This window comes from Topomyia yanbarensis, chromosome 3, assembly GCF_030247195.1.
Source record: "Topomyia yanbarensis strain Yona2022 chromosome 3, ASM3024719v1, whole genome shotgun sequence".
NCBI classification, from domain to species: Eukaryota; Metazoa; Arthropoda; class Insecta; order Diptera; family Culicidae; genus Topomyia; species Topomyia yanbarensis.
In genome coordinates, this window is record NC_080672.1 from 231,553,340 (window position 1) to 231,576,650 (window position 23,311).

Here is a 23,311-nt window from a genome sequence, read left to right on the forward strand (position 1 = left end):
TCGTATTCGTTCAAGCACTAGCAAGCAGCCAGTCCACCGAAGGAAAGCAGTTGGCGATGACGACGGTCGGAAAAAGTGCCCCAGCTACTGGTGACTCATCGCAACCCGATCATGAACTGTCTACCTGCAAGAATTTCGCCCCAACTAAAGGGCAACAGAGCAACTAATCTGTAGGCTATCGTTCCAGCGTCTGGGTCGTAAGATTGTGCAGGACTGCAAAGTCGAGCTACGCTTACAAAGCTCAGTCGTAATGATGCCCCGAAAAGCCAACGATGCCTAATTGGTCGGTTTGTTCGAGAATGCAAAATAGTGCGCCAAGCGCATAACTTTCAGGCCAAATATATTAAATTGGTTCAACGCGTCCGCGGGGAGTGCGTCTGAATTATGCTCCCGCAATAAAAAAGATGGGTGGGTAATGTCTGCGACATAACCGGAGAGATGTAGAATACATAAGGAACACGTTCTTCAAATATGTTGATACTTATTGGAATTTTCGGACAATAGGTGATTTGGGCGAGGAATATTTCAAATTATTTTTTACAAAAATGATGGTGGTCCTGAAAAGGACCGTTTTTGTTGGCGTTGTTGGCCTTGGTGAGGGAGATGGCTAACGATGAAATGAATTGTTAGCATGAGGAAGTCGCATAGTACTGGCCAATGGCAGAACAGATAATAATTGATTCCTGAAAATCAATTTTTCTTTATTCATGTAAATTATACATACTTACAAATCTAATAGAAGATTCCTGGTCATATTTCTGAATCATTAGTGCGAACATTGTGTAATTTGGTTAAGTACAATGAAAGTTACAAACTTTCCAAACTCGACCTTCTGTTCCTTCCGAAATATGGAAATGGGGTGTCTATATTAAACTGTTAGTCGTGGTCACAATAAAAAAGATGGGTGGGTAATGTCTGTGACATAACCGGAGCGTCGTGATTTCAATTCGAGACGATAATTTAAATCTAATAATATTCAACAGAATCACGTTTGAATGGGAAATTTTCAAATAATTCTCTATGGTAATAATGGTGGTTCTGAAAAGAACCTTTGGTATCGGCGTTAGTGTTGATGGTGATGCGCTGGTCGTTGGATATATTTGGCATGATAGTTACGTGCCTGGCGAACTATTTTGTAGCCTCGAACAAAACGACAAGACTTGCTTCTTCGGGTACCATTACGGCTGAACTTTATAAGCTTAGCTCGACTTTGAAAACCTGCACAATCTCACGAATCAGACACTGGTAGGGCCATTTTGTTTTGTGCACGGAGCTGCACAAAAAAAAATTATTCACGGAGGCTGCCAAAAAGCTCGAATAGAAGCGTGCGACTTCAACGTTTCTCTTAAACACATGCAATTGAAGCAACACTGATCACTAGAGGGATGGTGAGGGAACACGCACATTCGTTTTGGTAATACTGATAATAACAGTAGAAAGGAATGGAAAAGCAGTGCACGAAACGAGCGAGAGGATAATTTAAATTAATTGTTCCGTGTGCAAGCTACTTCTTTCCACACAACTCTCACTAGAACACAATTGATTGGTCCTGAAAAGAACCGTTGCTTTTATTGTAATTTACGCCCACTCCCAGCGGACACTGTGAGCCAGTTTGATTTCTTTTGCGAGAAAGTTACGTACTTGGCGCACTATTTTGTATCCTCAAACAAACCGACCAAGTAGGCATCACTGGCTTCATTACGCCTGAGTTTTGTAAGCGTAGCTCGACTTTGAAGTAATACACAACCTTACGAACCAGACGCTGGAATGTTAGCCAGCGGATTAGTTGCTCCGTTGCCCTTTAGTTGGGGCGAAATACTGGCATGGCGACAGTTCCTGATCGGTAGTTGGTTGCGATGGGCCACCAGTAGCTGGGGCACTTTTGCGGACCGTCATCATTGCCAACTGCTTTCCTCCGGTGGACTGGCTGCTTGCTAGTGCTTGAACGAATACGAATGATGAGAAAAACCGACCGACCAATATTCATATAAAAAACACGAGAAAGCACTACTATCGCTCTCTCGCTCGTTTTCGTGCCATTCCTGTGCCTTTCCTTTCCGTTCGGCTACCAATACTAGCATAACCCAAACGAATATTCTGTCTTTCCACCGCCTTCAATCTAGTGGCCAGTGCTAGCAAACTTGCATGTTCAGTTTTTCAATAACAACATTCCAACAATATTTTCAAAGAATGTTGCAGATTCGAAAAGAAGGAAGGAAAAGATTTTCACAAATTTAAATTCTTTTGTCTTATTTGTTAGCGCTGATACTGGCCATGGGATGGTGGGGGAACACCCACATTCTTTTTAGTTATGATGGTATTAGCAGCAGAAAGGAATGGAAAAGCAGTGCACGAAAACGAGCGAGAGAGGATAATTTAAATTCTCTTTCTTTCGTTCCACACATCGTATTTCATATATAGCTTTCTGAAAATTATTTGTTATACACCATAAAATGTAAATTTCAGTTTAACTCTTATTAGAACACAATTAATTGGTCCTGTAAAGAACCGTTTATTGTTTTATTGTGGGAGCATAATTCGGACGCACTCCCCGCGGACGGATTAGTTGCTCTGTTGCCCTTTAGTTGGGGCGAAATTCTTGCAGGGCGACAGTTCCTGATCGGGTTGCGATGAGTCACCAGTAGCTGGGGCACTTTTTCCGACCGTCGTCATCGCCAACTGCTTTCCTTCGGTGGACTGGCTGCTTGCTAGTGCTTGAACGAATACGAATGATGAGATAAACCGACCGACTAATATTCATATATGAAAACACGAGAAAGCACTACTATCGCTCTCTCGCTCGTTTTCGTGTTATTCCTGTGCCTTTCCTTTCCGTTCGGCTACCAATACTAGCATAACCAAAACGAATATTCTGTCTTTCCATCGCCTTCAATCTAGTGGCCAGTGCTAGCAAACTTGCATGTTCAGTTTTTCAATAACGACATTCCAACAATATTTTCAAAGAATGTTGCAGATTTGAAAAGAAGGAAGGCAAAGATTTTCACAAATTTAAATTCTTTTGTGTTATTTGTTAGCACTATTTAGTTTGTTACTAGCAAGGTGCTGCACAAACAAATCGATTTATGCAGTTAATCAACGGAGGCTGCCAAATAGTTCGAATAAAAGCATGCGACTAATGTACTTTGCACGTTCTATATTTTATCAATACTAGAGAGGATCAATAAAATAATTCAAATTGTAATAGCGACATGCAATTGTGGCAACACTGGCCATGGGATGGTGGGAGAATACGCACATTCGTTTTGGTTATGATGGTATTAGCAGCAGAAAGGAATGGAAAAGCAGTGCACGAAAACGACCGAGAGAGGATAATTTAAATTCTCTTTCTTTCGTTCCACACATCGTATTTCTTATATAGCTTTCTGAAAATTATTTGTTATACACCATAAAATGTAAATTTCAGTTTAACTCTTATTAGAACACAATTAATTGGTCCTGTAAAGAACCGTTTATTGTTTTATTGCGGGAGCATAATTCAGACGCACTCCCCGCGGACGCGTTGAGCCAATTTAATGTATTTGGCCTGAAAGTTATGCGCTTGGCGCAATATTTTGCATTCTCGAACAAACCGACCAATTAGGCATCGTTGGCTTCTCGGGGCATCATTACGACTGAGCTTTGTAAGCGTAGCTCGACTTTGCAGTCCTGCACAATCTCACGACCCAGACGCTGGAACGATAGCCTACAGATTAGTTGCTCTGTTGCCCTTTAGTTGGGGCGAAATTCTTGCAGGTAGACAGTTCCTGATCGGGTTGCGATGAGTCACCAGTAGCTGGGGCACTTTTTCCGACCGTCGTCATCGCCAACTGCTTTCCTTCGGTGGACTGGCTGCTTGCTAGTGCTTGACCGAATACGAATGTTGAGAAAAACCGACCGACAGATATTTATATAATCGCGCTACTATCGCTTTCTCGCTCGTTCTCGTGCCGTGCATGAGCCTTTCCTTTCCGTCCGGCTTCTAATGGCCTAACCAAAGGAATATGCCGTCTTTCCCCCACCAACTGCTCTCGTCAAGCAACCCAATGCGAAAAATCATAGGAACAAACATGTAGTGGACCTATATATAAACTTTTCATTATTTTATTGTTCGGTTGGTCCACCATAGTGACGGCTCTGTGCGGGATGGGCTGAAAATTTTCACTTTTCCGAGTCGTTTTCGAAAGATTTTTCAAAACACAATTTTTTGTTATTAGTACATGTTATACATACTTCAAATTTTAATACAGCATAGAGGAACATATTTTCAACAAATTGACCTAAAAATCAAATCATTCTGTTAAGTATGATAAAAGTTATTAACGTTCAAAATCTGACGCGGCGCCGCAGCCGATATTTTGAAACGGGACCCCTATATTGAAAGCTTAAATGTATTCTACATTAAAACAATAAACGGCTCTTTACAGGACCAATTAATTGTGTTCTAATAAGAGTTAAACTGAAATTTACATTTTATGGTGTATAACAAATAATTTTCAGAAAGCTATATAAGAAATACGATGTGTGGAAAGAAAGAAAGAGAATTTAAATTATCCTCTCTCGGTCGTTTTCGTGCACTGCTTTTCCATTCCTTTCTGCTGCTAATACCATCATAACCAAAACGAATATGCGTGTTCTCCCACCATCCCATGGCCAGTGTTGCCACAATTGCATGTCGCTATTACAATTTGAATTATTTTATTGATCCTCTCTAGTATTGATAAAATATAGAACGTGCAAAGTACATTAGTCGCATGCTTTTATTCGAACTATTTGGCAGCCTCCGTTGATTAACTGCATAAATCGATTTGTTTGTGCAGCACCTTGCTAGTAGCAAACTAAATAGCCTTTATCAGTGCTAACAAATAACACAAAAGAATATAAATTTGTGAAAATCTTTTCCTTTTTTCGTTTCAAATCTGCAACATTCTTTGAAAATATTATTGGAATGTTGTTATTGAAAAACTGAACATGCAAGTTTGCTAGCACTGGCCACTAGATTGAAGGCGATGGAAAGACAGAATATTCGTTTTGGTTATGCTAGTATTGGTAGCCGAACGGAAAGGAAAGGCACAGGAATGGCACGAAAACGAGCGAGAGAGCGATAGTAGTGCTTTCTCGTGTTTTCATATATGAATATTGGTCGGTCGGTTTTTCTCATCATTCGTATTCGTTCGAGCACTAGCAAGCAGCCAGTCCACCGAAGGAAAGCAGTTGGCGATGACGACGGTCGGAAAAAGTGCTACTGGTGATTCATCGCAACCCGATCAGGAACTGTCGCCCTGCAAGAATTTCGCCCCAACTAAAGGGCAACAGAGCAACTAATCCGTCCGCGGGGAGTGCGTCCGAATTATGCTCCCGCAATAAAACAATAAACGGTTCTTTACAGGACCAATTAATTGTGTTCTAATAAGAGTTAAACTGAAATTTACATTTTATGGTGTATAACAAATAATTTTCAGAAAGCTATATATGAAATACGATGTGTGGAACGAAAGAAAGAGAATTTAAATTATCCTCTCTCGCTCGTTTTCGTGCACTGCTTTTCCATTCCTTTCTGCTGCTAATACCATCATAACTAAAACGAATGTGGGTGTTCCCCCACCACCCCGTGGCCAGTATCAGCGCTAACAAATAAGACAAAAGAATATAAATTTGTGAAAATCTTTTACTTCCTTCTTTTCGAATCTGCAACATTCTTTGAAAATATTGTTGGAATGTTGTTATTGAAAAACTGAACATGAAAGTTTGCTAGCACTGGCCACTAGATTGAAGGCGATGGAAAAACAGAATATTCGTTTTGGTTATGCTAGTATTGGTAGCCGAACGGAAAGGAAAGGCACAGGAATGGCACGAAAACGAGCGAGAGAGCGATAGTAGTGCTTTCTCGTGTTTTCATATATGAATATTGGTCGGTCGGTTTTTCTCATCATTCGTATTCGTTCAAGCACTAGCAAGCAGCCAGGAAAGCAGTTGGCAATGTGGCTGATTCGTGAGATTGTGCAGGATTTCAAAGTCGAGCTAAGCTTATAAAGTTCAGCCGTAATGGTACCCGAAGAATCCAGTCTTGTCGTTTTGTTCGAGGCTACAAAATAGTTCGCCAGGCACGTAACTATTATGCCAAATATATCCAACGATCCAGCGCATCGCCATCAATACTAACGCCGATACCAAAGGTTTTTTTTCAGAACCACCATTATTACCATAGAGAATTATTTGAAAATTTCCCATTCAAACGTGATTCTGTTGAATATTATTAGATTTAAATTAACGTCTCGAATTGAAATCACGACGCTCCGGTTATGTCACAGACATTACCCACCCATCTTTTTTTATTGTGACCACGACTAACGGTTTAATATAGACACCCCATTTCAATATTTCGGAAGGAACAGAAGGTCGAGATTGGAAAGTTTGTAACTTTCATTGTACTTAACCAAATTACACAATGTTCGCACTAATGATTCAGAAATATGACCAGGAATCTTATATTAGATTTGTAAGTATGTATAATTTACATGAATAAAGAAAAATTGATTTTCAGGAATCAATTATTATCTGTTCTGCCATTGGCCAGTACTATGCGACTTCCTCATGCTAACAATTCATTTCATCGTTAGCCATCTCCCTCACCAAGGCCAACAACGCCAACAAAAATGGTCCTTTTCAGGACCACCATCATTTTTGTAAAGAATAATTTGAAATATTCCTCGCCCAAATCACCTTTTGTCCGAAAATTCCAATGAGTATCAACATATTTGAAGAACGTGTTCCTTATGTATTCTACATCTCTCCGGTTATGTCGCAGACATTACCCACCCATCTTTTTTTTTAAATTTATAGTATCAACTGGAAAGAAATCGGCAATCGAAGCTTTCTAGTAGATTTCTCCACAAACGAAGCTTTATCTGTGAGTTCTAAAATACAAACAGGGCAACTAACAATGATGTAACGCAAAATTTTCATTTCATTTACCCCCTCCCTCTTCTCAGGGTTATTGGTTATTTCCTTGGTAAATAAGTCACGAATAAGATGTCAAATGTTTTCTTCTTCGGTAGAAATAGATTTGGTATGTTTCAGGTTACTTTTTTGCACCATATTTCACAAAATGTTAAAATTTTTCACTGTCCCTCCCTCAATACAAGTGTGACATGATTTATAATTAGCCCCTACACCATGCTTTCGGGTAGTACTAATTTAGCACAAACCCCGTGCTTTTCTACTGCGCAGAACAAGCGACGATATAATGAGTACGACGGGAAAATTGAAAAACGTTGTTATGAAATTTTTCAAACCAAGTTTTACTTGCTAACATTAGCTTCCTCGGATTCTTACGAATCCATTGGTATACTATACTTGGGTAGTTTTATGGGAAAAGCGAGAGAAAAAGCGGGTTGTAGAAATCATTCATTTCATTCGCGTGCACGCATACATTCATATGAGTATCGTATATGCGTATTATATTGATATCGTCAATTCTGCAGATAAGAAGAAAAAGAAGCCCGACGGGGGCCTTAAACCAATTTTCTTCTTAGCGAGTAATATAACATTAAAATTTCTTAACGAGTTGAAAATTTTCGACGGAGTCCGCTGCTGGTTTCAAGTATTTCAGCGTCGACACATAGCATCTCAAGTTTGTGGCTACCGATCCATTGTATGTATGTGCAATGTAATACTGAATATGTAATAGACATTTCCAATATTATATTGACATTAACCAGCCATGGGATCGTAGTTTGGACAGATGGGAAGTGACAATTGCACCATTGGGTTGAATTAAAACAAGTTTTTTTTGCCTAAAAAGGCTCTAAAAACGAAACAAAGATCCCTATAATCTTGTGTCAGGTCATAGCGATACTTCTGTTAAATAAATGAAAACTCATAAACATCCGATATTTTAAATATTTTAGATAGGTGCTTGCCAATAGTAACGAAAAACATGACGCATGAAAGCACCGAAAATGGCAAGCATGGAGCTCCATATCTCGAAAACCAACAGGTTTTGATCAAATCCTCCATAAAGCCCATTTCTAGAAATGAGTAGATTCCCAATATGTAAAAAAATCAATTCGATTAGTCGAAACCGTCTTAATGTTTTTACACAAATTTATTTTGTTGCTTCATTCTATTACACATACTATTTGATTAAATCCAATGTTCGTGTTTTACAGATGCGCTATGCAAGACTATCGTGTGACAACTTCGCTGATATTCATATATATTTATTCAGTGCTTGGCCTGGGATGTAAGTATTAAACATTATTAACCTACTAATGAATATGGAATGTGACAAATCAAATATCTAGATTATTTTTCGGGATAGTACATTTCGAAAACAAACAAAAAGTTCTCCCAGTCGAATAAACTATTTAAATAAAGGTGCTTTTTGTGTTCAGCGTACATAAAGTTATTTTCTGAGATTTCCAAGTAACAATTGAAGTTTTGTAGCACGCCACAAGTGTAATATATGTTTTATCAGTGGCTACACAACTATCATAAACCCCCAATTGGTGCTAGGGTTGTGATGTCCTGGGATTGTTATAAAATATTATTTTCTTCGTCAATCTCCGTAACTTGCACGCTGTCATCGGATAGACACATTCATTAAAATAACAAGAAGCAATTGTGACACCGACACTTTTTTAGGTATCAGGATCGCATTCTATAAATACTTCTACTTAAAGTGAATCAATGTAAACAACTCTATCGTCAAATTGATTAGAATGAGAATTAGATTGCTTGCGCAAAATTCCGAGAGTTAGCTAAGAAGATAGGTGAAAAGCATTTTTTCTCTACTAAGGAGAAAATTGGGTAAAACCACTTTTGTGCGTGAGAAGCACGAAAACTATAACTGAACTAGTTATGGAATCTTCGTTTCGACTACTTCTCATCAGACCCCGACACTAACGTAGTGCCAGGAGAAGCTAGTGTCGGACTGTGAAACAATTTGTTTACCTAAACAAACCCCTAGTCAAGCGTAATCTCCCGCACGAAAAGGAGTTATGTTAAGCTGATTAGAATATGCACTATCAACACACTTAACCCTCGAACGTTGCACTAGGGTACAAATGAGGCGCATCCTATCTTTGGAGCCGCGTGAAAACGATCCAAACCATAATTCAATTTAGAGTTCATAGTCAGAGTAGGAAAATGTGGTAAAGCCAGTTTGCTTTTGGCCTTCGTGGAAGCTGGAGTCAGTTGGTGTAAGGTACATTTGTATCCCAGTGTACCGTTGCAGTTAGCGTTTCGTGCCGTCAGTGGAAATATGACTCGTGACAATACTAGTTTAAATAACGGTTGTATTATTAAGTAACAAATAGTATTGACGAATTTCGCGCCAACTCGAACAAATGTTGGCAGCACCCTCTCAGATTTTAATGAAACTTTCTGTACATGTAGACTTTGTCACAAAAAGCTACTTTGCATATTTTGTTTTTCCAAAAATGATCTAGACTGTCTTTTGAAAAGGGCAAAACTTTTTCATATTGGGCACTTTTGAGGAAAAAAAAATTTATTGAAAAAAACTTTACCTTGTCCAAACTGATTTTTTTTCTTCAGTGTATTTTTATCGAAAACTAAACCAATGAAAGTTATGATCATCTCAGAATCCATTTTCCCAGCTGCTAGTTGCCAGATACATGCAAAAAGTCTCAGTAACGAATTTGGTATAAGACTGGAAGACTGTAAGACTGTAAGACTGGAAGACTAGAAGACAAGAAGACTGGAAGACAAGGAGACTTGTTGACTGCAGTTCATTATTCCTCTCAAATCTGATAAATTTTATGAAACAATTGACAAACTTTTCAAAAATTTATTTCATGTCTGATGAAGCAGCAGCACAATACAAAAATAAGAAAAACTTTGCAAGCTTGTGTAGATTCCACTCAAAGTATGAGTTAAGGTTGAAGAGAGAAAGGGCCAAATTCGAAAACAAAAAAAAACAGTTTTTTTCCACACCGAGTGTTAGATCTTCATAAAAATCAATCAGCTTATGTAAAATGTTGTTACAGTACTGCTGATTGATTTTTATGAAGATCTAACACTCAGTGTGGAAAAAACTGCTTTTTTCGTTTTTGATTTTTGCCGATACTCTCTCCAACCTTAATCGCAAAATGGCATTTTGTTGCAGCTTCCCATTGAAAAGGACCCTGTGATGCTACTGCTGGCACTCTCAAGTGAATGGCAAAAAAGCTAGTCTTGCTCGCGACCATGGAAATACCATAACAAGTCCCCAAGAGTTATATAACTGGACAGTTATATTTTTTTCTGAATATTCACTGAACAGCACAACAAAATGTCAGAAGATCTCTAAGAGCTGTATAATAACGCCAAAACAATATCTGGAACTCAAAAATTCCACAGTTTTGTGCCTATTCCTGGGGGCAAAGTAGAGACGAATAGGTATTCTAATTCAGAAGATGAACCAATAATATTTTCCTTGTATAGAAATAATACAAAATAGCATGCATGAAGATAGTTTTAAGACAAATGTAAAATATTAAAATAAATAAATAATTATGTAAAATTTAATATATAATGTTGTGGTGGGTATTTCTTTCTCTAATTATTCCTCAGCACTAGACAAGAAAATAAAAAAGTAATAATGGAATATTTGTTTAACGACATAAACTCTTTTAAATGGTATTCTTGATTAAGGGGTTACATACACACTTAGAAATATTCGCAGTATTCGGTAATTTTTACCGAACTTTCAACAGCTGAACGTTTGGTAATCAGTTCGGTAATTGAAATAGTTACAGAGCATTCGGCAATTAAGATTTTTTTCGGATCTGTCAAAATCTACTGAATAGTTCGGTAATTTTATTATAAATGTGACCGAACGTTTTCGGTACATTCATTGTTTTGAATTCAACTTAATTATTAAAAACCGATTTAATCCACCTAGCAGTGAGATGAGACATTTCTTACACATTTCACTATTGGATTAGTTTGCAGAACTCACGAGAAGTAGGCACCCAACTAGAGGTGGGATGAAAACAGTTTCTAGTCTTGCACGAATAAAATCTCGAATAAACTGAATAAATTATAGAAATCAACAAAATGACCGAAATATAAAAGTAAAGCAAAAAATTAAATAATAGGTTTTTAAATTCATAAAATAAGTAGAAAAATTAATATAAATCAAAATTATAAAATACACGAATCAAATTAGATTAGGTTATTAAATAAAAATTAAGATTATATTTGGAAATAGTTATAAGATTAATAAAATAAATTGACTCATACTAACAAATTGAATGAAATATAACGAATGACTGAACATGAAATGCATAAAATTAAAGATATGAATAAAATGAATCAAGAGAATCCAACAAATCAAATGAATCAAATTAATCTAATTAATCAAATTAATCAAATTAATCAAATTAATCAAATTAATCAAATTAATCAAATTAATCAAATTAATCAAATTAATCAAGTTAATCAAATTAATCAAGTTAATCAAATTAATCAAATGAATCAAATGAATTAAATGAATCAAATGAATCAAATGAATCAAATGAATCAAATGAATCAAATGAATCAAATGAATCAAATGAATCAAATGAATCAAATGATTCAAATGATTCAAATGATTCAAATGAATCAAATGATTCAAATGATTCAAATGATTCAAATGATTCAAATGATTCAAATGATTCAAATGATTCAAATGATTCAAATGATTCAAATGATTCAAATGATTCAAATGATTCAAATGATTCAAATGATTCAAATGATTCAAATGATTCAAATGATTCAAATGATTCAAATGATTCAAATGATTCAAATGAATCAAATAAATCAAATCAAATGAATCAAATGGATCAAATGAATCAAATTAATCAAATTAATCAAATTAATCAAATTAATCAAATGAATCAAATTAATCAAATTAATCAAATGAATCAAATGAAATAAATGAATCAAATGAATCAAATGAATCAAATGAATCAAATGAACCAAATGAATCAAATGAATCAAATGAAACAAAAGAATCAAATGAATCAAATGAATTAAATGAATTAAATGAATCAAATGAATCAAATTAATCAAATTAATCAAATTGATCAAATGAACCAAATTGATCAAATGAATCAAATGAATCAAATGAATCAAATGAATCAAATGAATTAAATGAATCAAATGAATCAAATGAATTAAATGAATTAAATGAATCAAATGAATCAAATGAATCAAATGAATCAAATGAATCAAATGAATCAAATGAATCAAATGAATCAAATGAATCAAATGAATCAAATGAATCAAATGAAACAAAAGAATCAAATGAATCAAATGAATTAAATGAATCAAAGGAATCAAAGGAATCAAATGAATCAAATGAATCAAATGAATCAAATGAATCAAATGAATTCAAATGAATCAAATGAATCAAATGAATCAAATGAATCAAATGAATCAAATGAATCAAATGAATCAAATTAATCAAATTAATCAAATTAATCAAATTAATCAAATTAATCAAATTAATCAAATTAATCAAATTAATCAAATTAATCAAATTAATCAAATGAATCAAATAAATCAAATGAATCAAATGAATCAAATGAATCAAATGAATCAAATGAATCAAATGAATCAAATGAATCAAATGAATCAAATGAATCAAATGAATCAAATGAATCAAATGAATCAAATGAATCAAATGAATCAAATGAATCAAATGAATCAAATGAATCAAATGAATCAAATGAATCAAATGAATCAAATGAATCAAATGAATCAAATGAATCAAATGAATCAAATGAATCAAATGAATCAAATGAATCAAATGAATCAAATGAATCAAATGAATCACATGAATCAAATTAATCAAATGAATCAAATGAATCAAATGAATCAAATGAATCAAATTGATTTAATTCATCCATTGAATACAATGAATCAAATTAATGAAATGGATCAAATGAATAAAAATAATGGATGGACAAAATGAATAAAGTAAAAAATAAATTAAATGCATAAATAAAACAAACGAATCAAATAATTAAAATGAACTGAAGTGATAAAATGAATAAAATGAAAGAAATGAGCAGAATAAAATGCACTGATTGAAATGAAAAATTAAAGAATGGTAAAAGGTTATAAATCAATATAAGGAAATAAATTGAATCAAATAAATTATTTGGATGAAGTGATTAAAACTGAAAAAGTAGTCATATTATTAAAATGAAGAAACTGAACAAAATGAATAAACTGGAAAAAATGAATTAAATGCATACAATGAAAACAATGAATAAAATAAGTTAATTGAATGATATTAATAAAATGCACAAAAAGAATAAACTGATCAGAGTGAATCCAAAGAATGAAACGAATAAAATAAGTAAAATGAACGCAGATGAACAAAACGAATAAAAAGATGCTAAATGAAATAAATAATTGAAATGAAATGGTCATATATTTGAAGCTAAAAACATTTTTGAATAAAGAAAATGAATAAACCGGATTGTACGAATTTGAGAACCATTGCATCAGAAAGTTTTGAAATATTTTAGAACATACCATCTTCTGAGAAAAGGGTAATAAATATGCAATGAACTTTCTAGGGCTTCCATCTTTTTTTGGTTTTATTCTTTTTGTTTTCATGCTTCTTTACTTGACGCGTCGTTTTGAGATTATCTGGTGTTTCTACTTTATTGTTGGACCTTAATAAGTTATCGACACCTGGAACGTTCAATTTGCTTTGGAACTCGAAGTTTACTTTTTGGTCACAAATTCCCGAATAAAAGATTTATGTATTGAATAGAATTTACTGGTCCAGTATTTTAACGCGCAATTGAATATAGCAAAGTTAGACAAGGTCACATGTGCTTTCAAGTCCCTTGAACAGAGAACGACAGGAAGAATGCGATTCGTGAATGAGACAGGTAGATATTTCAAAGTTTTTATTTGCATTGAAGTAAATAGTGTGAAATGTCTAGGCTATATCGATAGCATAGAAGCCATGCATTCAGTTGATTGCAATGCAGTCTCTTTCCATTCATCCTTATAGCTTTCATATTGTTTCGTTCGGAATTCTCGTGCAGGAAATATGGATAAATAAGTCCTATACAGACCAATACTGTGAAAAAAATGGTTCAAACTACTCAGTATATGCAGATATGGACGACGATAAGTTAGAAGACACATTGTAGTTGCACCCCTCATCGAGAGTGGATACATTGGGAGACTTCTTTTCCTGGATCTAATTTGTGGATATTTTTGGTCTTTGATCCGTTATTTCTCATGAAAGTTCGTACCAATATAACGAATGTGCAGCTGATACAACTCATGGTTTATTCGCCTGTGCCATGTTCCGTCTTCCATCTGCACTCCACTATAAATGGTACGCAACACCTTTCGTTCGAAAACTCCAAGGGCGCGTTGGTCCTCAACGAACATAGTTCAGGTCTCGTGGTCGCAGAGGACCACCGATCTAATCAGCGTCTTGTAGATAATCAACTTCGTGCGGCGGCGAATTTTGTTCGACCGGAGCGTCCTCCGGAGTCCACAGTAGGCACAATTTCCCGCCTAGATCCGTCTCTGAATTTCTCTGCTGTATTAATGGTGGGCGGTTACCAGTGAGCCCAACATGAATTCGTCGACCATCTCGATTTCATCACCGTCAATCCGAGCTCGGGTGGGAGGTTCACATTGTGGAAGAGGTTCTAGTCCTCTCATGTATTTTGTCTTCGAAACGTTGATGGCAAGTCCAATCCTGCTGGCTTCAGCTTTCAGTCTTTGAGCATATGTTTCATTCAAAATTCAATAGAGATACGAATAGTTTAAATATCGCACGTGGAATGTCTCTTTTGGAAATTTTCATGTCAAACTTTCATATTACCCAGTTAAGCCAAATATTTTTCTGATATAGCCATGAATTTCCTTAATTATAGTGTAGATAAAGGCTTTGAATACAATTGAATTAAAGTTGAGTTGATGTAGCAGCAGACAAAAATAGTTTCAAACCTTCGCAATTACAATTAATAAATATTTCAGATTGGCAGAAGATCTTATCACACAACTTAGAAATGGATACAGAAATAGCTAGATAGATGCGATAGAAGAGAAACAGAGAGAGAGAGATAGAGATGGGCGGGGGGGGGGGGGGGGCGTGTGAGGAATGGCAAATGTTGGTTAATGCAGTGACATTATTTTTATAGGTATATTATTATGATATATTGATTTCTTAAATTCTTATCATAAATAATGTAAGTAGTAATTTTTGCGCCATAACCAGTATAACCTAAGTCTTGCAAAAGAGCTAAAATTTCGCTAGATTTTTGGGCTTCAAACATACGTACTATTTTACTTTCGGTGACGCCAGGGGTATAATTATATGAGAAATCTTTTATCTCACTTGTTGATCTGTTTATTGATATACCATCCAACATTTACCTCATGATTGAACGCAATGCCTAATCCAAGGGATAAATACTAGAACTCACTGTTTCTTTATCAACACATTATTTTGTCTTTGAAGTGAACTTATATATCGATTTTTAAGAAATAGTTAATTTATTATAAAGGAAATTCACAAATGTTCTCAACATCGAATTCCTTGAATCACGTAGATGTGTTTTCATACCCCGATATTCAAAATCGGTATAGTTTTGCCCCTAAAACACCAGTAAAGCAATACTCTGTATGAAACAATCTCAATTTTAGTTAGTGGAAATTGGTAAGCGAGGACTAAAAATACAAAATGTTTAATATCTCTTTAGCTTGTTAGAAAGGTATTTTTACAAGCTTTCTATTTATGTGCAGTTTGTGGGACAATATTATATTATTCGGAAATTATTTGCGAAAAACCTGCTGTTTTTTGACAAAATCGTCCATATCTCAGAAAGTAAACAACATATCGAAAATCAAAAATAATAGTGTCAAATGGCAACGTTAGGCCTTTCATTTGAAACTAGTTTCATTAAGATCGGTTCAGCCATTGCTGAGATAATTACATGACATTTTGTACATACATACATACACACATACACACACACATACAGACATTGTCTCAATTTGTCGAGCTGAGTCGATTGGTATATGAGACTCGGCCCTCCGGGCCTCGGAAAAAGTTTTCAAAGTTTGAGCGAATCCTATACATTTCTTTTGTAAGAAATGTAAAACCTGTTTTAATCCACCTAGAGGTGCAATTGTGCCTTTCTCATTTCTCTAAACTATGATTTAATAGATGGTTCGTACAATATAACATTATGGAAATGTCTTTCATTCTTATTATACTTGGTAAGTATATATAAGAGCACCTTTTTGCATTCATCGCGGTATCGGTTTGAATCGGAGTTTTCTATGTGATCGCACTCAACAACCCGCAACTCCGGAGCCGTAAGTCGGATGGAGATGGAATTTAATATCAGTTTCCGGGGACGCAACACCTTTCATTTGAGACTAAGTTGATCAAATCGGTCTAGCCATTTTCGAGAAACCAATATAACCGTTATTCTGAATTTGGATGCTTCCGGATCCGTCGATGGTGGCCAGTGTGGCCAAAGAGACTTTGAATGACTGTTGATGACCTAGATCTATAAATTCAACAGTTGTGTTTACATTTTGGAAAAAAAATTCACCTTTTTACATTCATCGCAGAATTCGTTAGGATCGGGATTTGCTGCGTGATCGTACGTACGTACGTACTCGTAATCTGGAACAAGATGTCGGTTGAAAATGAAATTCAATAGCAACCTATGGGAATATTGTACCTTTCATTTGAATCTTAGTTTGTAAAAATCGGTTCAGCCATCTTCGAGAAACCGATGTGGACATTTTGTTAACAAATCCGCACATACACACATACATACATACATACATACATACATACATACATACACACACATACACACATACATACACACAGATATTTTGCGATCTCGGCAAACTGAGTCGAATGTTATATAAGATTCGGCCCTCCGGGCCTCGGCTAGAAAGTCGTTTTTTGGAGCAATTGCATACCCTTTCTATATGAGAAAGGCAAAAGAATAATATTTAATTAGCTTAATCAGCATGAGTTCAATATTATCTTCATGTGATTATATTTTGAAATGTTGGTGGAATGGGTTTGAAAGTGGAGGGAATGGGGGGTTAGTAGAGTGGGAGTGGAGGATGCGTCAGAAATCCTTCATCTTACTTCGGTAAATTCCGAGAAACCGATGTGGACAAATCCACAAATTTTGTTTTGTAACCATTTTCTTCAACTCGTAATCCGGAACAAGATGTCGGTTGAAAATGAAATTCAATAGCAACCTATTAGAATATTATACCTTTCATTTGAATCTTAGTTTGTAAAAATCGGTTCAGCCATCTCCGAGAAACCGATGTGGACATTTTTTTAACAAATCCGCACATACACACATACATACATACATACATACATACATACATACATACATACATACATACATACAAACGATATGGAAATTTTGTTAACAAATCCGCACATACACACACATACATACATACATACATACATACATACATACATACATACACACATCCACACATCCATACACACATACATACACATACACACACACATACACATACATACACACAGATATTTTGCGATCTCGGCGAACTTAGTCGAATGTTATATGAGACTCGGCCCTCCGGGCCTCGGTTAGAAAGTCGGTTTTGGAGCAATTGCATAACCTTTCTATATGAGAAAGGCAAAAGAATAATATTTAATTAGCCTAATCAGCATGAGTTCAATGTTATCTTCATGTGATTATATTTTGAAATGTTGGTGGAATGAGTTTGAAAGTCGAGGGAATGGGTGGTTAGTAGAATGGGAGTGGAGGATGCGTCAGAAATCCTTCATCTTATTTCGGTATACAGGGTGGATAAAGGACATGCGGGCGTGAGGGTGGTCCAAGGGGAGGGGAGTGATGAAGGAGGTAGGTGTAAGGGCAAGGCGGGGGGAAGGGGTGGCAACGCAATACTCAACTGCATATTTTGCCTTCCATTTGAGACTAGGTTTGAGAAAATCGGTTCATTCATCACCGAAGAACCGATGTGACTTTAATTGTGGAATATGCCCGGAATTCCGGACTTCCGGAATCGTCGATAGTGGACAATATATTCAAAGAATGTTTGATTGGCAATCAGTGATCTAGATCTGCGATTAGAAGCAATTTGGTGACCATTTTAGCCCCTGAGGTATTACGATTGTACCGATTTATATGGGAAATTCCAGTGTATCCTTACTAACACCCCTGTAACTTCGGAAGCAAGAGTCAGAACCGAATGAAATTCAGCAGCAGTTAATGGCATTACTGTATCTTTCATTTGAAATCAAGTTTGTAAAAATTGGTAGAGAATTCGTTGGGGAATGGGTGTGATATTAGCCTTGGAACTTGGCGGGTTCCCCGGGGGCGTCATGAACCGTCATAGGTGGCCAATGTGGTCAAAGCTGCTTTGATTGATCATTAGTGATCCAGACCCGCAAACTAGAGTAATGTTACATCAATTTTAATATGTTTTACATCATTTGAACATCACGGTGGTACCAGTTTATATGGGAATTTGCTGTGTGACCGCACTCTTCAACCCGTAACTCCGGAACCGGAAGTCGGATCAACTAAAAAAGATGGGTGGGTAATGTCTGCGACATAACCGGAGAGATGTAGAATACATAAGGAACACGTTCTTCAAATATGTTGATACTCATTGGAATTTTCGGACAAAAGGTGATTTGGGCGAGGAATATTTCAAATTATTCTTTACAAAAATGATGGTGGTCCTGAAAAGGACCGTTTTTGTTGGCGGTGTTGGCCTTGGTGAGGGAGATGGCTAACGATGAAATGAATTGTTAGCATGAGGAAGTCGCATAGTACTGGCCAATGGCAGAACAGATAATAATTGATTGCTGAAAATCAATTTTTCTTTATTCATGTAAATTATACATACTTACAAATCTAATAGAAGATTCCTGGTCATATTTCTGAATCATTAGTGCGAACATTGTGTAATTTGGTTAAGTACAATGAAAGTTACAAACTTTCCAAACTCGACCTTCTGTTCCTTTCGAAATATTGAAATGGAGTGTCTATATTAAACCGTTAGTCGTGGTCACAATAAAAAAGATGGGTGGGTAATGTCTGTGACATAACCGGAGCGTCGTGATTTCAATTCGAGACTTTAATTTAAATATAATAATATTCAACAGAATCACGTTTGAATGGGAAATTTTCAAATAATTCTCTATGGTAATAATGGTGGTTCTGAAAAGAACCTTTGGTATCGGCGTTAGTGTTGATGGTGATGCGCTGGTCGTTGGATATATTTGGCATGATAGTTACGTGTCTGGCGAACTATTTTGTAGCCTCGAACAAAACGACAAGACTGGCTTCTTCGGGTACCATTACGGCTGAACTTTATTAGCTTAGCTCGACTTTGAAATCCTGTACAATTTCACGAATCAGACACTAGTAGGGCCATTTTGTTTTGTGCACGGAGCTGCACAAAAAAATCATTTAATGCTCACGGAGCTCGAATAGAAGCGTGCGACTTCAACGTTTCTCTTAAACACATGCAATTGAAGCAACACTGATCACTAGAGGGATGGTGAGGGAACACGCACATTCGTTTTGGTAATACTGATAATAACAGTAGAAAGGAATGGAAAAGTAGTGCACGAAACGAGCGAGAGGATAATTTAAATTAATTGTTCCGTGTGCAAGCTACTTCTTTCCACACAACGTATTATGTTGCTTGTTGAAAATTTGTTATACATCTTAAAATGAAAGTTTCAGTTTAACTCTCACTAGAACACAATTGATTGGTCCTGAAAAAACCGTTGCTTTTATTGTAATTTACGCCCACTCCCAGCGGAAACTGTGAGCCAGTTTGATTTCTTTTGCGAGAAAGTTACGTACTTAGCGCACTATTCTCAAACAAACCGACCAAGTAGGCATCACTGGCTTCATTATGCCTGAGTTTTGTAAGCGTAGCTCGACTTTGAAGTAATACACAACCTTACGAACCAGACGCTGGAATGTTAGCCAGCGGATTAGTTGCTCCGTTGCCCTTTAGTTGGGGCGAAATACTGGCATGGCGACAGTTCCTGATCGGTAGTTGGTTGCGATGGGCCACCAGTAGCTGGGGCACTTTTGCGGACCGTCATCATTGCCAACTGCTTTCCTCCGGTGGACTGGCTGCTTGCTAGTGCTTGAACGAATACGAATGATGAGAAAAACCGACCGACTAATATTCATATATGAAAACACGAGAAAGCACTACTATCGCTCTCTCGCTCGTTTTCGTGCCATTCGTGTGCATTTCCTTTCCGTTCGGCTACCAATACTAGCATAACCAAAACGAATATTCTGTCTTTCCATCGCCTTCAATCTAGTGGCCAGTGCTAGCAAACTTGCATGTTCAGTTTTTCAATAACAACATTCCAACAATATTTTCAAAGAATGTTGCAGATTCGAAAAGAAGGAAGGAAAAGATTTTCACAAATTTAAATTCTTTTGTCTTATTTGTTAGCGCTGATACTGGCCATGGGATGGTGGGGGAACACCCACATTCGTTTTAGTTATGATGGCATTAGCAGCAGAAAGGCATGGAAAAGCAGTGCACGAAAACGAGCGAGAGAGGATAATTTAAATTCTCTTTCTTTCGTTCCACACATCGTATTTCATATATAGCTTTCTGAAAATTATTTGTTATACACCATAAAATGTAAATTTCAGTTTAACTCTTATTAGAACACAATTAATTGGTCCTGTAAAGAACCGTTTATTGTTTTATTGTGGGAGCATAATTCGGACGCACTCCCCGCGGACGGATTAGTTGCTATGTTGCCCTTTAGTTAGGGCGAAATTCTTGCAGGGCGACAGTTCCTGATCGGGTTGCGATGAGTCACCAGTAGCTGGGGCACTTTTTCCGACCGTCGTCATCGCCAACTGCTTTCCTTCGGTGGACTGGCTGCTTGCTAGTGCTTGAACGAATACGAATGATGAGAAAAACCGACCGACTAATATTCATATATGAAAACACGAGAAAGCACTACTATCGCTCTCTCGTTCGTTTTCGTGCCATTCCTGTGCCTTTCCTTTCCGTTCGGCTACCAATACTAGCATAACCAAAACGAATATTCTGTCTTTCCATCGCCTTCAATCTAGTGGCCAGTGCTAGCAAACTTGCATGTTCAGTTTTTCAATAACAACATTCCAACAATATTTTCAAAGAATGTTGCAGATTTGAAAAGAAGGAAGGCAAAGATTTTCACAAGTTTAAATTCTTTTGTGTTATTTGTTAGCACTGATAAAGGCTATTTAGTTTGCTACTAGCAAGGTGCTGCACAAACAAATCGATTTATGCAGTTAATCAACGGAGGCTGCCAAATAGTTCGAATAAAAGCATGCGACTAATGTACTTTGCACGTTCTATATTTTATCAATACTAGAGAGGATCAAAAAAATAATTCAAATTGTAATAGCGACATGCGATTGTGGCAACACTGGCCATGGGATGGTGGGAGAATACGCACATTCGTTTTGGTTATGATGGTATTAGCAGCAGAAAGGAATGGAAAAGCAGTGCACGAAAACGACCGAGAGAGGATAATTTAAATTCTCTTTCTTTCGTTCCACACATCGTATTTCTTATATAGCTTTCTGAAAATTATTTGTTATGCACCATAAAATGTAAATTTCAGTTTAACTCTTATTAGAACACAATTAATTGGTCCTGTAAAGAACCGTTTATTGTTTTATTGCGGGAGCATAATTCCGCCGTACTCCCCGCGGGCGCGTTGAGCCAATTTAATGTATTTGGCCTGAAAGTTATGCGTTTGGCGCACTATTTTGCATTCTCGAACAAACCGACCAATTACGCATCGTTGGCTTCTCGCGGCATCATTACGACTGAGCTTTGTATGCGTAGCTCGACTTTGCAGTCCTGCACAATCTCACGACCCAGACGCTGGAACGATAGCCTACAGATTAGTTGCTCTGTTGCCCTTTAGTTGGAGCGAAATTCTTGCAGGGCAACAGTTCCTGATCGGGTTGCGATGAGTCACCAGTAGCTGGGGCACATTTTCCGACCGTCGTCATCGCCAACTGCTTTCCTTCAGTGGACTGACTGCTTGCTAGTGCTTGAACGAATACGAATGATGAGAAAAACCGACCGACAGATATTTATATAATCGCGCTAATATGCACTACTATCGCTTTCTCGCTCCTTCTCGTGCCGTGCATGAGCCTTTGCTTTCCGTCCGGCTTCTAATTGCCTAACCAAAGGAATATGCCGTCTTTCCCCCACCAACTGCTCTCGTCAAGCAACCCAATGCGAATAATCATAGGATCAAACATGTAGTGGACCTATATATACACTTTTCATTATTTTATTGTTCGGTTGGTCCACCATAGTGACGGCTCTGTGCGGGATGGGCTGAAAATTTTCACTTTTCCGAGTCGTTTTCGAAAGATTTTTCAAAACACAATTTTTTGTTATTAGTACATGTTATACATACTTCAAATTTTAATACAGCATAGAGGAACATATTTTCAACAAATTGACCTAAAAATCAAATCATTCTGTTAAGTATGATAAAAATTATTAACGTTCAAAATCTGACGCGGCGCCGCAGCCGATATTTTGAAACGGGACCCCTATATTGAAAGCTTAAATGTATTCTACATTAAAATTCAATAGTAGCTTATGGGAGCGTTATACCTTTCAGATGCAACTAAGTTTGTGAAAATCGGTTCAGCCATCTCTGAGAAAATTGTGTGAGTTTAAATGACACGCACACACATACACACATACATACACACACAAACATTTGCATACCTCGACGAACTGAATCAAATGGTGTATGACACTCGGCCCTCCGGGCCTCGGTTGAAAAGTCGATTTTTACAGTGATTGCATAGCCTTTCTTTATATGAGAAAGGCAAGAACCTGTTTTAATCCACCTAGAGGTGCAATTGTGTCTTTTTCATTTCTCCAAACTATGATTTAATAGCTGGTTCGTACAATATAACATTATGGAAATGTCTTTCATTCTTATTACACTTGGTAAGTATATATAAGAGCACCTTTTTGCATTCATCGCGGTATCGGTTTGAATCGGAGTTTTCTATGTGATTGCACTCCACAACCCGTAACTCCGGAGCTGGAAGTCAGTTTCCGGGGACGCAACACCTTTCATTTGAGACTAAGTTGATCTAATCAGTCTAGCCATTTTCGACCAATCAATATAACCGTTATTCTGAATTTGGATGCTTCCGGATCCGTCGATGGTGGCCAGTGTGGCCAAAGAGACTTCGAATGATTGTTGGTGACC

General features: G+C 36.7%; 1 protein-coding gene across 4 annotated transcripts in view; it reads left to right on the forward strand.

Annotated features, from left to right (window-relative positions):
* LOC131688993 (cytokine receptor-like) overlaps window positions 1-23,311 on the forward strand; it is an 860,358-nt gene that overhangs the window by 232,016 nt on the left and 605,031 nt on the right. For 3 of the 4 annotated variants that reach the window (XM_058973707.1, XM_058973706.1, XM_058973709.1), the window contains one exon: window positions 8,169-8,242. The exons of the other annotated variant lie outside the window; for it this stretch is intronic. In XM_058973707.1, coding sequence (XP_058829690.1) covers window positions 8,176-8,242 — 67 coding nt within the window. In that variant the 5' untranslated portion in view covers window positions 8,169-8,175. Of the gene's footprint in view, window positions 1-8,168; window positions 8,243-23,311 lie in introns of those variants that run through there. 4 annotated transcript variants of the gene reach the window in all.